Consider the following 17,223-nt stretch of genomic DNA (forward strand, 5'->3'; position numbering starts at 1 on the left):
AAGAGGTTGGAGCAAACTAGAAAAACGCACAAGCCCACCAACAGCCGGTTTATTGCTTTAGCATACTTCGGATGGACAAAACGCAGACCTTTGTCTTGCCAATCTGGTATGTCTCGCTGTCCAAGCCCAGGTTCTGCAGTAGAGTTGATATGTCTTCCTGAGATGGAGCCTTCCTTGGCAGCAAAACACGAAACTGGCCAATGAACTCCTGCAGTACACAGAAAACGCCATGTCAAACATTTCTGTTAATTAGTTTAAATGATTTCACTTCCTTTTCAATTACCAAATGACTACTGAAATTAATTATTAGATGGCCGCTAATTTCAGTTAGCTGTCAAAATTACACTTCAATCATATTAATGAGTATAAAAAGAAGCATAAGGACATAAGGATAATGGAAAAATAGATCATAAGCACCACTACCAGCTGACTGCACTTCTTCACTGGCATGCTACTGGTGCCAAAATCTCAAACAGTTCCACAAAAAAAAAAAAAAAAAAAAAAGAGACCCTGTGATGTACGAGGACCAAGGGACACCACATAAAAGTTGTTAACCTGCTTTTTCATGCAAAAACAGCAGCAATAAATCAGTGGTCCTGAAAACTTTGGTGGTTAAATATGCCCTCAAAGAAAGAAGCAAAACCAGCTGTTCTAGACTATGTGTTTCAGCGTGTCTCCGGATTAGGGAACACCCACATCTAGATACGTAATAACTGGAAATGGGGGTCTGTTCTTCAAAGAGCCGCTAGTTCAGGGGAACCAGCACAAGTTCCAGCACGGGCACTTAGTTGATGGAAAAAAGTGGCCTGAATGAGTGGAGGTCTACCTGGAAGGTGTACTTGGCACCGTAGCCCGACCTCCTAATACGCACAGTCTCCAACATGCCTGTGTAACACAACTGCTGCAAGACCAATGCCTCATCAAAACACATCTCCTTCTACACAGACAGACAGACAGACAGACAGACAGACAGACAGACAGACAGACAGGCAGACAGACAGACATGCACAGAGCTCGTTAGCAGATCATGACACATTTAGAATACTATGAGCTAACTTCATAAGAGGAATTGTAGTGTTTGGTACAATTCACAAAAACTTCAAAATCAATTACATCAACTTTACATGCAGTAAAAATACATGAAACAAAATCAGTACCGGCAAATATGGAAGCAGAAATATGACTTCCTGAACTGGAATTCATTGACTTTTCAAATTTATTTGCTGTGTATACAGGCCTCTAAACTAGCCATTTGTAAGGCAGTCCTCTTCTGTGCGCATGCATGTGCGGACGCATGCGTGTGTGCGTGCGTGTGCGTCCCACAGATGCGTTCTGTTACACTGTGTGTGTGTATGTGTGAGTGAGTGTGAGTGTGTGTACCTTCTCAGCATTGGAACGGATACAGCGGATGAAGAAGGGCTCTGCCTTCCCCAGGGTCTCCAGAAGCTTACTGAGAGAAGTCTACACCACAAAGAGAAACCCAGTCAACACAGGTCCAATGAAAGAGTATTACTACAACAACAACAGAAACCAACCTTCAGCCTTTACTTTCTAGCAGCTGTACCGTTAAAGGTCTAATTTTAAAAAGACCTTGATATACAGGACAACATCTGGGAGACAGGACAACATCTGAAATCGAGCCCTTAAATGTGGCCGTGTCCGTATTACTGCTTTCTCGGTTAGCGAGTGCGCTCAACACACTTAAAACCGGCCACAGCTCCGCAGGTGGAGAGGGCTACAGCAGGAAGGACCGGGCCTTCACCTGGAACTGAGCACTGATGCTGGGGGGCTTCTTCTTCTTGTGCAGGTGCAGCAGGGACTTGGTGGTGCGGTCATGAAGCCCCACGATGAACTTGAGCGAGCGAGAGTCCAGCAGGTTCTGCACAGCACACCAAGACGCTTGCGGTTACACAAAATGCAGGGCCCCACGCCAAGGCTCGTCAAGCAAACGCGGAGGACCCTTGAACTCTGGTATATGAAAATATTCCAGTAAGACCCTACCAGTGTGAGCGGGGTGGGGGGGGGGGGGAGATTTACCTTCGGAATGAGCTGCTTGGTTTTGGTGCCCTTGTTCTTCCTGTAGGGGAGATGAGCGGCGAAGGAGAGGTTTACGGCATGTTTATGTGGGAGATGAGTGGTTGCTCAGCGTTAGCACAGCGAGGTGTTAGCTTTGTGAGTCATGCACTGGTGAGTGAGTCTGGCGGGTGGTGGGGAATGCCTGGAGCAGAGTGACAGGGAGGTGACAGGACTCTGAAAGGGGGGGGGGGTGTAATCTCCTCTGACTTCACCACTATTATACACATATGATGGAATGTATATGAGTAAACAGGTCTGTAAAAATGCACCGACGAGTCATTATACTTCAGTCTGGAGGTTACAGTCTGAAGGTCAACGTTACATTAACTCACACTTCTAACAGGACACAAAGCAGTATCACCCCCCCCCCCCCCCACCAAAACACAAACAGCCTTGCCAGGCAAGCACAATTCAGGACTGCAGTAGCAGGCGAACCATGCTCGGATCTGGACTCGTAAACGGAGCATGTGTTTACTACAGGCAGCCAAGGGCCATGTGCAAATTACTACCAGACATGTTAGGAGAGTCTATTAGAGCTGTACACAGCTGTAGGCTCGAGTCTGCTTCGGGCAGCGAAGGATTTGGTAAAGTGAAGCCGACTACAGGGCACAGGATGACACGGGGCTGCGGGTGGCTGGGGAGTTCGAGTCGGGGTCTACGGGGTCACAGTGGACCGACTCACTGAAAGAGGTGGCGTGGGAACCGCAGGGGACCCCAGGACTGAAGCAGCTTGCGTGGGTCCTCGCCATCCAGCTGCAAGTCCTTAATGGAGTTGATAATTTGGGCGTGCATGTCCCTGATTCAGTCCCAGGGGGAAAGAGAGAAAGAGAGAGAGGCATGGCGAGGAGAGGTGGGGTGGGGGTGGAGTAAGGTAGGAGGTAGGAGTGTGGAACAAGGACAGGAACCCAACACAGACATTTAATACACACGTCAGGAAAAGAAAATCCCTCTACTAAGGACACAAAGAACACACACCTTTCTCATCTTACACACACACACGCACACACACACGTAGCAGATAAAGAGCCAAAGGCAGCTTGAAATCTAATTAGTTATTACAGTGTCACCGTGGAGACGGCCATGGTCCCATTGACCAAAACAGTCATTGCTTGCCTGTGTCTCTCATCTCCTACCACAACAGCAACCCCGGAGCTCGCAAGAACACGACATGGTGGCGCGGGTACGGGACCATGCTTTCCTGAGTGCCCAGCACGTGAACCCGAGGGAGGGAAGCGCTTGTGGGCGGGTGAACATCCATGCAGGTGTTTGGTGGGAGAGGGATGAACAGGTGCTAAATGGTCGTCTCGGTGTGATCCATGCACTTAGAAAACCCACCACACCGCACAGAAGGGGCAGGAGCTCAGAGAGTGAGTGCTGAGAGGAGAGACTGGGGCACTACTCATGCTAACTCAACGCTAGCCTCTGTAGGAAGGGGTTTTCATAAACTGATTCCGTTTGGCTGATCGTACGTTTCTGATTCTGCTATACAAAGCGTCTTTTCGTGCAACTGGCTGTCCCGTAGGTGCACCTACCTCCAGACCACGGAAGCTTGCCTGTCTACAAATTAACAACCCGGTCTAGCTTCGAGAGGGAAGAAAAAAAACCACATGAGCACTGAGGGGTAGCTAGATCGAGCTTCAGCACAAATGTATTTACCACAAGACTGGGTGCATCATGTGCTCACTAAGAACAGTATCTGAGCATGCTCAGAAGTAGCATCTGAGCATGCTCAGAATGCCCACCCCACCAAGTGCCACCAGCTTCTCCTACCACTGCCCCACGCTCTCCGCCGGCTCCTCCCACTCCACTTACTTCTTGCTCTCATAACTAACAAAGATGTCCTCGAATGCCTCTAGGGGACGCTCCTCTGAGAGATCAAAGGAGAAATCGAGCATAGAGGTACGGCTGTAGAGGATAAACAGCACACAGGCAAAATCACTCGACGGCACAACGGACGTGCGGGGACCAGCCCCCCCCTCCCAGAGTGGCTGGTTTTGTCCATCTGATGCAGGGGGATAAAACTGGTCACAGATGAGCTGCCTGGTGGTATCTTTTGACCCAACACCAAGTCAGAGCACAAGGGACACTGCAAACAGCACACAGTCTGTTAATGGCTGGCTCTAACCAGGAGGGCTACGGCCACCACACATGACGATACGTAATTCAGTCGGGTTTGTAAAGCCGAGCGGTGGTGATTACTTGTGTGAACCTGCCTGGAGTGTGCCTCTGAGAGGAGAGGGTCACATGACCACCCCATACAAAAAGAAAAGACAGGAAGGGATCAAGTTCCTCACAGCACTTCCTTCTTTTTCGCTCCCTCTCTCCCTTATGAGCCAGTCCTTGTCTGAGTCTTACCGATACATCCTCTCAATGGACGTGTTGGCCCTCTGTAGCTCGCCGAGCGGAACTCTCGAGATAGGACGAACCACACCTGCGCGGGGCCACCACACACACACACACACACACACACACAATGGCATGCAGTTAAATGCAGTGACAATACCCAGACCAAGGGCCGCTTAAGTACTGATCTGTTCAAGCAACAACTCCCTTTTCCTGTCTACGTGTCGAATTACCTGCAGTCCCGAACTCTTGCATCACAACACGGTGAAAAACATTAACTGACAGAAAGACGTCAATCTGGATATTCTGCCCTAATCTGGTGCTAACGCAAATCGCAAAGCAGCGCAAGGCTTACCGGTGCTCTTGGCGGCCCGGCGGCGGCCGGCCTCGTTGAAGGCGGCGAGGGCGCGCAGTGCAGAGCGGAGGATGCCCCAACGGAACATGGCCACGGGGTCCATGCCAATCAGGTGACGCACATAGGCACTGTTGCTGCTCCGCAGGAGGGCGACGATGTCCGGACGCATGTGATCCGTGTTCTTCTCACGGAAATCCTGCCGGGAAAGACGAACAGGTGAGCACGGCACACGGACACAGACGCTCCAAATAATCTGGATAGGTGATTCTGGCAACCGGGGCCATGTGATGGGGCTGATAGCACTGACATTGCTTGTAATATATTTAATATTTATTAATAAAGGACTTTTATTTTAACAGTGACTCTCAAATAACATAGTGTAGCTCTGCTACAGACTTGAGGGTTATCCAGACTGAAAGTGACGAATAATAAATAGCAACAGTGAAAGTGAGAGAGGCATAAAATAGAAGCATTATAACAGCTATGAATGGCTGGATGCTGCTACCTTAATCTGGTACTTGACCTTCCCAGCAAAGTGAAGGATGACAAAAGCCGGCTCCATCACAGGGGTGGGCACAAAGTAGGCGTTCCTTTCATGCTGCTGTTTGAATTTTGCCAGGAGGGTCTTATCTGTTGCATGAGGAAAACTAGCGAGAGAGAGAGAGAGGGGGAGGATGAACATCAGCTTCTAACATAAGGGGTGCTTCGTAGTGTTTATATTAGTACATATTTCATAGCACTGACGAAGGAGGTGTGAGAGAGGGAGAGAGGAACTGAGAGACAGATGGTGGCTTGGTGGAAGTGTGTGAACACAAGTGAGTCCTCTTTCTCAGCAGGACGTGGCTGTGTTCGTACTTGCTTTCCTCATCCAGTAAATAGAGGAGACCAGTGGGTTTCTTGCTAATGAGGTGAATGCAGCCCACGTTGTCAGTGTAGTCAATATTGTGCCAGGTGATGCCCTCCATCTGATACTCCTCCTGCAGATGCAAAACACCACGACTAACCCATGACTATAATCTCTTAGAACGACACCATCTCTTAACTATGAACTAGAAATGGCACGTGAGTTTGTGGCAGGCAGGAGCCCCCTCCACAGCAGAGCGCAGGGGTGGAGAAAAGGCCTGACCTGTTCCAGCGTGAAGATGTGCTGGTTAAAGTAATACTGCAGCTGTTCGTTAGCATAATTGATGCAGAACTGCTCGAAGCTGTTGGTCGCAAAGTCCTCAAAGCCGAAGATGTCCAGGACGCCTATGGACAAACACTGCGGGAGACAAGGAACAGGACACTTGTTCTGATGGACGGATGAAGAGAGCGTTTAGCAAGTCAATGGATGGAAGGATGGGTAGAAGGGACCAGGACTGTGCTTAAAGTCCGGAAGGAGCTAGAATTTTTTTGTTCAACTTTTAGGGCTACTAGAGGCTAGGCTAAATGTGGCTATCGTTACAAATTCACTTTTTGTTATTTTAAAATCTCCCAAGGAAGCCTGCATTCGCCTTCTAACAGCAGAGCATAGTGTCAAGCATATCCCTCTAAGAAATTCTGGCGATGGGGAGGTTCGAGGAGAGACTGATCTAGGATGGTCTGAGACAACATGGTGAGGAGCAGAAGCCTGTCCTGGCCTCTCACCTCCACAGACTCCTCCATGTCCTTCTTATTGAGCAGGGCGTGGTTAATGCGCAGCACGATCCAGTCAAACAGGGCGCTGTACAGAGACTTGGCCATCGAGTCCCGCGCTGTAATCGCCTGGGGGGGGGGGGGGGGGTGGCACACCCATACAAAAGACAATAAGCTTTGCAACAATAAGCCAATGGCTGTGCAGTGCCCACTGGTTGAAGAGAGCATGATGGGAGCATGATGGACATGGGCGGAGCCTAGCCTACCTCACTGTGGCTGTAGGGCAAGATCAGTTTATCGTTCACCGTAACCGTTTTCCTCTTGGTGAGGGCCTCGACTAGCAGCTCCTCTTTGACCTGCGAGCCAAGAGTACACATGCACGCAAAACGCACACAAGTTCACTCCAACTTCCTTGGACACATTTGAACACACAAATATTCAGTCGGCATGGGCCGTGCGAGCATGTTGTTAATAACCATCATCCTTCCCTGAGGACTTGCACCTGCATATGTCACTTCAGGCACTGAAAACCCCTTTGTGCTGTTTATTGTTCATCTTCGCTTATATGACACCGACAGGAGAAAGGTCTCTTTTCGCTCGTGTCGTGATGATCTGCGGGTCACCTTGAGCAGGTCAGAGAGATTGGCAAGGACCTCCGGAGGTCCTGCGTCGAGCCCCTCTTCCCGGCCGGTGGATTTCCGCCTATAGGTGACGTTGCCCAGGTACAGGATGGCCGACAGGACGGAGAATATCCTGCAAGGGCCAGGGTGGTGTTTAGAATTCATCGTACCCACATGACTCACTCGTACTTCCTTGTCAGCCAACATAAACACTGGGAATGAAAGGGGTGTGTAGTGCATGAGCTACTGAACCCTCTGACTCAAAGCAGGCGGGGCTGGACCGTCATTTGTGGATTTTTTTTTTTTTTTAATGGTATTTTACAGCATGCAAGCTCAAGTCCAAGGAGATCTGCTGAGAATTTTCCTTACCAGCTTTTACATATTCTTATATTGGGTAGCAGGATGGCACGGTGTTTGTTAGAGCGGTGAAATGTGTAGGCTAAATATACACATCTCATAATTTATGTTATGTTTACACACACCTTAAGCTTTGCACACAATAATCCATTTGAAGTTGTGTTCTCCATTTTCCTCACAAAAACGCATACTGAAATACCACCGCGCATTTGCTGCGGCGTTTGGGCCAAAAGCAGACATGCGTCACGCGCGTTTTACACTTGTGTGTATTACACTTACTGTCTCTTGGTGGCGGGCAGGAAGCCCACCATCTCCATAGCCTGCTGCAGCCTCTCAAAGTCGTGTCGAAGGTCATCTGCGTCTTCTATGGCAAAGCTTTGCTAGGAGCGGGTTGGAATATAAGAGGGCAGAGATTCAGAACTAGGTACCGGTTTGCCCTGGATCCTTTCCCCTGGGACCCCAGTCAGAGCACTTTTTTTTTTGTTGTTGTTGTGCTCCATTTCCTAAGATGCCGGGGCCAGGTAGTCAGCAAGCCTCAGGCCTTTAATACCCCAGGTGAGACTGGAGCTGGGAGAGAATAAAAATTAGGACCAGCTGGAGTGCCCAGGGAACAGGCTGGCCTAGATTCCAGGTCACACTACATGTGGGAATGCAAACAGGCACTCTTAGGCCTTTCCAGATATCGTATACAAGAGCCAGGGATGACTCATGGATGCTTGTTCACCTTCCCTAGTCATTTTCACCTGGACCTGTGCTTCCGAGTTCTATTCTAACAAACAACCACCTGATAACCTTCAAGCTAAGTTGTATGTGCTGGGCAGGGAGAGTCCAGAACCAGGACTGGGAAACACTCCTCCAGATGACAGAGGAGTAGGGCAGAAATAGCTCTGGTCAATATGGAAACAAAGAAACATTTTTGCCACATAACATAGCTACATACATGTACTACTATTGCTCTTTTTATTAAGGTGTTTTATAATATACTATGCCCTTTAAAAAAAAAAAAAAAAAAAAGACAAAAAGACCTTTTCTCTGTTTATCACAGCACCCTTTCCACCAAGCCAGTGACATATCTTTTGCAGACTGAGCTCAACTGTTTGAAGTAGTGCCACTCCTCCACCTCACCTGTTGGGAGGCAGTGCCACACCTCCTCCTCACCTGTTTGAGGTAGTAGTAGTCTTCTGGCTGCAGGAGCTTATACTCCTTGCGCTCCGCCTCGGAGGCCCCCACCAGCAGGTAGTAGAACACATGGTAGTTCCTGTACAGAACACGGCTCATGGTCAGGCTACCAGAAATTCTGCTCAAGGGCTCCAGGGTGACACTAAGCCCTTCCCCATTCAACACCAAAAGAGCAGGGCCACAGAGACCCTCACATGATGGTATTAACTGTTAATGCCAAAACAGTGGCCTGCTACCTGCAGACACACAACTACATGCAGCAGTATTACAAGAGAAAAGGTCTCGTTTCCTTCTACGTGTCGCGGAATGTATGGAGTAGAGATCAGTGATTTAATTAGACTGTTACCGTTCATTTTTCTCTCTGGACACCAGGCGTGACTTTTCCAGCAGGTACTTCTCAACCACCGCCCTGCAAGAGCCGAGACAGGAGGAAGCCAGATCAAACGTCAGGTCACTGATAGCTCAGCCCGCGGCCTGTCAAATGGCAGTGCGTGCGACACGAAGCAGGGCAAGGGAGTGTGTTTGGGGCCTGGGGTCAATGCCACAGCTGGTCCCAACAGACAGATGGCCTGAACAATACTGCACGCCGGACAAAACTTCACAGGGCAAAGGTGCCATCACCATCGACGCCCACGGCAGCATTACTCTGGTTCGGCCTGCCGTCAGAAAAGGGCTTTTTTTAAAAGGGTTTAGTTATGAACAAGTTAAGCTTCCCTCTTTTTTCAGCCCACTGCCTGTTTTTTCTTTCCCACATCTAAAAATAAGAGGCAACGGCAGACGTCATGTCAGGATTATTTTGGGTTGTGTGCACAGTGGAATGGAACGTCCTAGAAAGTTTCGGGATCAGGTCTGATGAAGGAACTGGCCACGAGGTCAGAAGAGCGAAGGCGTCCCCACAAGCCGGAGCAGCCCGGTGTCAGCTGAGGACAAAAGGCACAAAGCCAACAGATACGGAGTCCACTTGCTTGGTGTTCATCAATGGAGTGGGCTCGCCTGCGAGGGCCTGAATGAACAATGAGGCGCGTGAATGCATCCTCTCTGGCTGGCCGGCTTTTTGTGTCTGGTTTACTGACCCTGCTTGGCTGCCGTCTGCATTCTGGCACAACCCTTCTTTGTTGGGCATGTCGCACGTGCATTGTGCCCAGCGTCAGCTGGGGGTATTGTGCAAGGGAGACGTTTTGACAAAGCCTTAGGAACCGAGTGGCGTGGTCCTGGCCCGACCTGTTTCTGTGGCGTAGGAGCAGCCTGTTGCGGGTCTGTCCCCACCAAAAAGAAAAACCACCAGCACTTCTAAACAATCAGCAATGTGTGTATTGTGCGCTTGTTCCTGTAGTGTTGCTATATTGTTTCCTAAGATGAAGTCATTCCTACAGTGCTCATCTTATTCCATCTCTCAGGCCTCAAGTCTGTAAGTACATCCATACAAAGAACTCTTTATAGTGATTAAATTACTAATACATAGTAGTTAAATATAGTGGTTAAATTAGGAAATCTTGTAATTTCACCATAACAACGCTAATATCTGCTAGCATTAGAAACACATATTCAGTGTCATGTTACCGCAAAGCCATCAGTAGCATACTTCCTGCAGTGGATTAATTCCAGCAGTTTTACCTTAAGACAATAACATGAGGCCACTAAGAGATCATTCTAACTTATGACAGCAGAAGTGTCTGTACATGTTTGCTAAACACTGCTGCTAGCCACCCCCCGTTTATTTTTTTTTGGAGGTTTCACTAGTTTACTCTTTTATGTAAAAATGTTATTGTGACCTAGGTTGTTCTGTCTTACATGACTATACATGCAAGATTGCAATATGGTTTATTAGAGCTAAGTGGGGCATGAAATACATTTGCCTTATTTTATTTTGACTTTATGGCATGTGGCTAAAGTTCATACATCAAGCACACAAACATAGGAAAAGTTATTCAAAATGGGAACCATTACCACTGCCCAAGTCTCAATTTGTTCCTTATTTCTAGTCAGGCAGCTTCTGTCAGGGTTAAAGAAGGAAATGACGTGTCGTTTCTCTTTGGCCTGCAGAATAACAACAGAGCAGGAGGTAGGGTCCCCACTTCAGAACAGATGAAGCACACTCACCCCCGAACCACGCCGCTCTCCAGGTAGTTGACCTGAATGAACTTGCCGAAGCGACTGGAGTTGTTGTTGTGGGCCGTCTTTGCGTTACCAAAAGCCTAAAGGGGGAGCAGAAAGGGTTCGTAAGAAATGTGTGTTGACAAAAGATTTGCAACGTCTCACGTGCCACTAGAAGCGGCACAAGGGTCAGCATGTACAAGGCTACTCTTACACACGTCATTATACATTGATGGACAAACATGTGCCTCCCTTCTATTACTCACTCCATCACCACAAACGTGATACTGCCCACTGAGACAGTAAAATTGAATACGTCATTTTTTTTTTTAAGTGCATTGGTCTTGAATTCATTTAAAAAACAACCCATACAACCCCCCCGCTAGCCACACACAAACAACATTTTCAACTTCATGCAACTTCTAAACAATGTATACTTGCACAAGTCTGATCAGACAAATGCCTGTGATTTGTAAAACTCTGCCATTTGTGGGAATGTTCAGCTCTGTGCTGGTTTTTTTCCCCCGAAGCAGGCCGAATATCACAACAATGACTAACAAACAGCATGGCACAGTGAGAGATTGTGATAATTAATTAGATGGTATCTATTTACGCAACACACCCTCACTGTAAGCTCTTTCATACCACACTTGGTCTTTCCACTTGCAGGAATTACTTTTCTGTTCGCTGATGTCCTGGGGTTGTGTATGATGATATTTTATATTTATTGATATATCCGGTGTTCCAAACTACATTCGTGGCAAATCAGTTTTACCTAGTTTATATTTTACATTTGTGTAACCCAAACTGCTTTGTGTTTGCCATTCAAATAACCAGTGTACCGTCACTGGAACAATCACTCAGCATTGCTACACTGCTAGAATTGCTGTTTGACACTTCAGTTCACAAGCCGACATTCTGCACATATCTGGAAATAGACGTGAAATATAAAAAGATCACATGAAAATCATCATGGATACCTTATTTAAATAGTTGCTACTTTTAAATGTGCTACTATTAAGTAGTTTTTGCTTCTCAGAAAATGTTTTCTTTAAAACCCACATTGTAATATGGCACTTAAATGCTGTAAATTGGGTTTAGTTTTGACAGATGCCATTTAAGTAGGGCTGCAGTCATAGATTGTTTTAATAATCGATTAATCGAGCAATCTAGCAACTAACCAAAATTGACCAATAAATTGGTTTCTAGGGGGGGAAAAAAAAAACAAAAAATTTTTTTTTTTTTTTTAAATCAACATTTTAAAAATTGCATACAGTATGTGTCAAAGCAAAACCTAATTTAGTGGTTTTAAATAAAACATTTTTTGAAATGCAGAAACATATAAGTAAATTAAAAATCAATTCATCTCAAATGATTTTAAAGAGTTATCCATGATATTTTTCCCGTGACCATTTTATTTTTCACATCGTTGGTGAACGAGTCGGTACACTATTTTGTTGAAGCTGGTTTTGAGATTCTTAACGTTAACGCCTCAACACTGTGTGAAGGCACACAGCACCCAGACTCCTCAGAACAGAAGAGTTTATTACCTACCGCGTGTACAAAAGGCGACTCCCTAAAAGTATATTTGTTCATTAATTTCTTCAAGTCATTCATTCGTTTGAAATACAATTGCATGTAACATAACTTACACCAGCCCATTTACAATAAGGTCTACTGCGTAGAGGCTAAAACGTAAAATTTGACGTCTCTGGCAATAACAATAAAGAAAAATAGCTCCAGAACAATTCGATCTCACGTAATTAGCGAACCAGCTACTTTGCCAAATAACTTTACATATTATAGCAGTGGTGTGACGGCGTGATCTCACGAACACCTTGCTGGGTGAACCTCTCCTGTCTCTGCAGTGACAACCAAAACAACCCAAGGACGACGGTACAGTCTTTCTTATCCGATTAGTTGGCTGAGTAATTGATGGAACACTTGACTAAAATCTACTGCTGCAGCCCTAGTTTGTACATACACTGATTAACATGCGATTAATTTACATGAAGCTTGAGCCTTGTGAAATGAGAAAACATGTTAGTGTAAATCTCACTTTCATATCATAAAATAATACCTGCATGATTAACATGAGAGCTTTGCTGCTTTAAACCAACACATACCAAAGTACATAAGTGCACACTTCACATGCAAAAACCTGCCTGGAATGAACCCACTTCAACTTTGGCATAATGCTACTCAAAAGAAACTCTGACCTGTTCACCCAAACCATCCTCTGAGAAATGGGATTAATTACCACATCTGTACTATTTTAAGAGTCACACGAATCAAGCATGACAAAAACCTGTGAAACCACAAGCACAAAACTTTGTGAGACACATAAGAAACTATATTAGACTCTTTTAGAGATGGAAACAAAGAAGGGAAAACACACACACGCACGCACGCACCCAACACATGTGAAGCTGCAGCAGGTCGGAGAATCAAGTGGGGGGGGGGGGGTATGAGGCCCCATCTGTGTGTCTTTGTAGCCCAGGCGCAATGACACCAACCCAATGTCTGATAAATGGGGTCTTGGTGCTAGGCCCTCCGCCAAGCTAATGCCAGCTTCAGCCAGGGGGAAGGAGGCCTGATGTAAGTCTCAATGGGGATCACTGTTTGTCGAGCTCAGGCAACAAAAGTCCCTGCCGCTGGGCAAAGACGCCCCGGTGCATCCCAAATAGGGGGCGCTACTGTGCCAGGCAGCAGCAAACAGGAATCTAGTTTGCTTTTAACTAACATGATTAAGATTCCATACAGCAAACCTTTGACCCGTTTCTCAGAGCACAAGAGAAATTGCATGAACACAACTGAAATATACACAGGTCTACGCTGGGGAGGGGGTTAGGCGTCGCCATGGCGCTGGTGGAATTCTGCACATGGAGAGGAATCATTCAGATTCTAACATGCCCCTCCAGAGCTTTTGTGATTGGTTGCGAAGTGAAGGGGTATGAGGCAACGGCACTGCTGCTACCCTAAATGGGCCCTCAGAAAGGTAATACCTCATCTGTGTTTTGTAACAGGCTATGCAGCAAATCTCAATTTTCAGTTAGGACGCGTGAAAAGAAACCAGAAGAAACTGAGTAGAAGAAAACCTAGGGGGTTTTGTGTGTGTGTGTGTGTGTGTGTGTGTGTGTGTGTGTGTGTATGTGTGTGTGTGTGTGAGAGAGAGACGAAACGGGTCTGTCTGTCTCGACTGGTTCTTTCTTTCAGTGTTGGAGAGCTACATGGAATTGACCGCCATCACAAAGCCACACAAGCCCCACCCCCGCCCCGATCAGGATGTAAGGAAATTATGAAGGAACAAAACTGGAAATTCGACTCGACACATAATTCTGAGCAAAGTCTGAGCCAAAACTGCTTCCAATTAGCTCAGAGCAGGAACATGTGACCGTGAAAACCAGCAGATGTCCAGCGGTGTTGGCAGGGCCGTGGGACGAGTCCTCCAGCACCTAGACGGACCAGCCTCTCCAACAGAACCATACACCCGATACAATGTGGCTCACAGTAACAAAAGGTCCCATTATGAAAAACTGAATAAGATGAGAGACTATGAGGATTTCACATGACTCTTAATTATGGCTCGTTTTGCATTCGGCCTCGGAGCAGCCCTCAGTCCCAGCCACGGGGCCACACAGCCTCGGCTTGGCAGCAGACTCCAAAACACGGAGAATACAGTGCCATGAATATGGTGTCAAACAGCAGCACTGCTTATGGGCACCCATTCAGGCTGGAATCACGGGTTAATAAAAACGAATATTTCCAAAACAAACAAACAAATGAGTCCATCGCAGCTGATCACGGACATGGAGGTTAGGAAAAATGCTCTTAAGAGTTTAGGAATATAGCTGTGGAAATTTTAAGTTCAAACTTAGCAATGCATTCAACTGTCTTGAGTACTGTCAATTTAGATGTGAACACAATGCAACTTATTTTTCAAAAGGGCATTTCCATGATGGAAGGAGGCTTTGATCATATTTAATTCAAGCGCCTCGATGCACTCAAAATGTGGAACGTTTCATTCTGGAGTGAAACAAGCAGACGCTCGCAGCTTCTTATGAGGAAGACAGAAAGCAGGCAATTCAGGAAACTCTCCTCAACGCTGTCTACGAGCCACCAAATGACAAAGGTAAAGTTCTGTTTTGGGGTTTCCGGAAATGTCGATCAACCCACTTGGGTCAGGCTGCGTCTGCCTTGCCATTGGGCCCTGAATTTGCAAAAACAAAGAAAGCTCTATGGTGATGTGCTTATTTTGCATATTCCCACACATGGCAACATCACAAGCCAGGGACATGCACCGTGCTCTACCAAATACAGGCTGGGACTGCCATACAGAGTGGAAACTGTGACAGCTATTACAATAGCTAGAAAGGGGTGGGGGGGAAACCCCAAAAACTAATTTTCTGGACTTCCTGAAAATTTCTCTCTAAAGCCCATGGTCTGGACTGACCAATAGGGAGGGATCTCTACAGCTACCACTTCCTGTTAATAATTTAAAAAAAAAAAAAAAAACCTTCCTGTTGGAGATCAGGGGCTGCCAGCCCTACAGGAAGTCCTGCTATAGTAATTATGAGGCTGCACTAGAAGAGAAGGTCTGGGCAAAAAAAAAAACAAAACCTAAACACAAGGTAGACGAGCACGAAGGCAGACCTATGCACGCACAAGAACACAGACCACTGTAATCCTATTTATTTGAAACCCACTGCAAAAGCAGGCCAAAGAGACCAGCCCTTCTCCATTTGTGAAATGGTGCTGTACACATGCAACACTACATCTTCCTGTGGCCTCATCACGGACTCCAGCAGAATACAGCATCTCCCCACACACAGACTTTATTGGGCAGGTCATCCAAGTATATCTGGCGACCCGTTTTAGCACTTTTTTAGTTTCTTTGTTCCATCCAAGAGAATGACGTCGGAGCATACACGACTGATTAAGTAGTGGGCAGTCTCCAGTCACCCTACCCCTCCAATACCCATGCTTTCAATATGTCTACCATAATACCACAGAATCCCCCTCCCTGCCTCATTGTGTAATTCTTCTGTACCTTTGGCAGCTGATAGGGGATTCTGTGAAAGACACCGTCAACCACACTGCGTTGGTGGCTCGCTGCAAGACTCAAGAGTGTACTAAGCACACGTAACTTAAGCACTACGCAACACTCACAACAGACATGACCAGGCTAATCACAAGCAAGATCTTTTCTCTTCAGGCTGTGGCCGACTAAATTTAGCTAACAGAATAATAATTTTTCATGCAGAAAAGAGTAAACAAATGCACCTTAAGAGGCGATGGCGTGAGGACAACGAACAGACAGCACCACATGTAGCCAACGTTTAGCTATATTGTCAAATGACAAATAACTGCATGCAGTCACAATAATTAATTGTGTCGGTTAATTTGAGGTGAAACTACATTTATAGTCAACAGTGATATGGAATGCAGAGACCAAAGTTGACTTGAGCCTCTTCTCAGTTCCAGGCAGTCAGCGAAGCTGCTGACAAGCAGCGAGTTCTTCTCTGACAAACCCAGAAAGACCAAGTGCCCTGACAAACAGCACCGACTTTGTACACACTTAAGTGTTCTCTTTTTTTGTTTTCACTTGCTTGGCTCATTTCACATGTGTAGAAGGAGGGCAGGGTTGGATTTGTGAAAGTAACAAATATTCAATAAATCAAAACACCGCAATTAAAAAGGTTTGTTGTTTGTGGGCCACGTTTGTGCGGGTAGTGCTGGCCTTTTCTGCAGGGTGGGACACACAGGAACATGTTCGACTGAGGAAATGTTTACACGCCATCCTCCTCCATGCAGCCGTACATGCCCAACAGGCGGCTCAGTAAAAGCATGGGGTTGATATGTAGAAACCCGTTGGACCTGTCTGCGCTCTGCAGCAGGATCTGTGGCTTTTGAAAGCCTTGTGCAAGTTGTGACTGCAACCATCCCACCAGGCCTGCCATTTCACAGCAAGGGTACAACATGCTGTGCAGTGGTGTTATTTGTAACTCTGTTAGAAAGTGACCTTTTTTAAAAAAAAAAAAAAAAAAAAAAAACAACTTGTTGAACTGCATGGAGCTTAACAGAAATCTCATGAAACGGAACGAGACTTTGCAGGAACAAGTCACGGCATTCTCCATTAACCTGGAAGCATGCCACTGTGGGCTTCTGGTATATTTATCATTAGATTTGATCAAGAAAAGGTTTTGCTTCTAGTTTCAGCCAGTCAGTTCTGACAGGCTGCCTGTGCATGGACTTGGCAGCCATTGGGCCTGGTGACTCAGAACTCAGGCGTTCTCAACTCATGTTTCTAATCTAACCCTGTCTTGCAGATTCCTCCTTTGTAACATACGAAGGATTCGACCCTTTCTTTCGCAGGAAGCTACCCAGGTGCTTGTGCAGTCTCTTGTGATCTCAAAGCTAGACTACTGCAACTCGCTACTTGCTGGTCTTCCTCCAAGAGCCATCAAACCTCTACAACTTGTCCAGAATACAGCAGCACGACTGGTCTTCAATCTTCCAAAGTTCACACGTTACTCCACTGCTGTGCAGCCTTCATTGGCTCCCTGTAGCTGCATGCATCAGATT

At 46.6% G+C, this 17,223-nt stretch overlaps 1 protein-coding gene across 5 annotated transcripts in view; it reads right to left on the reverse strand.

Annotated features, from left to right (window-relative positions):
• Positions 1-17,223, reverse strand: part of myo9bl (myosin IXb-like) — a 47,733-nt gene that overhangs the window by 14,084 nt on the left and 16,426 nt on the right. For 2 of the 5 annotated variants that reach the window (XM_081708152.1, XM_035523119.2), the window contains exons 3-21: positions 10,645-10,739; positions 8,891-8,953; positions 8,524-8,623; positions 7,645-7,745; positions 7,012-7,141; positions 6,655-6,744; positions 6,401-6,517; positions 5,901-6,035; positions 5,630-5,751; positions 5,280-5,421; positions 4,775-4,970; positions 4,432-4,507; positions 3,889-3,981; positions 2,759-2,872; positions 2,038-2,077; positions 1,763-1,879; positions 1,381-1,461; positions 827-937; positions 89-208 (exon numbers count right to left, since the gene is read on the reverse strand). In XM_081708152.1, the coding sequence (XP_081564278.1) occupies positions 89-208; positions 827-937; positions 1,381-1,461; positions 1,763-1,879; positions 2,038-2,077; positions 2,759-2,872; positions 3,889-3,981; positions 4,432-4,507; positions 4,775-4,970; positions 5,280-5,421; positions 5,630-5,751; positions 5,901-6,035; positions 6,401-6,517; positions 6,655-6,744; positions 7,012-7,141; positions 7,645-7,745; positions 8,524-8,623; positions 8,891-8,953; positions 10,645-10,739 (2,043 nt within the window). The remainder of the gene's footprint in view (positions 1-88; positions 209-826; positions 938-1,380; positions 1,462-1,762; positions 1,880-2,037; positions 2,078-2,758; positions 2,873-3,888; positions 3,982-4,431; positions 4,508-4,774; positions 4,971-5,279; positions 5,422-5,629; positions 5,752-5,900; positions 6,036-6,400; positions 6,518-6,654; positions 6,745-7,011; positions 7,142-7,644; positions 7,746-8,523; positions 8,624-8,890; positions 8,954-10,644; positions 10,740-17,223) is intronic. The other 3 variants (XM_081708153.1, XM_081708154.1, XM_081708156.1) reach the window with 3 other exon arrangements.

This window comes from Electrophorus electricus, chromosome 26 (assembly GCF_041902795.1).
Source record: "Electrophorus electricus isolate QZ-2024a chromosome 26, ASM4190279v1, whole genome shotgun sequence".
Lineage (NCBI taxonomy): Eukaryota > Metazoa > Chordata > Actinopteri > Gymnotiformes > Gymnotidae > Electrophorus > Electrophorus electricus.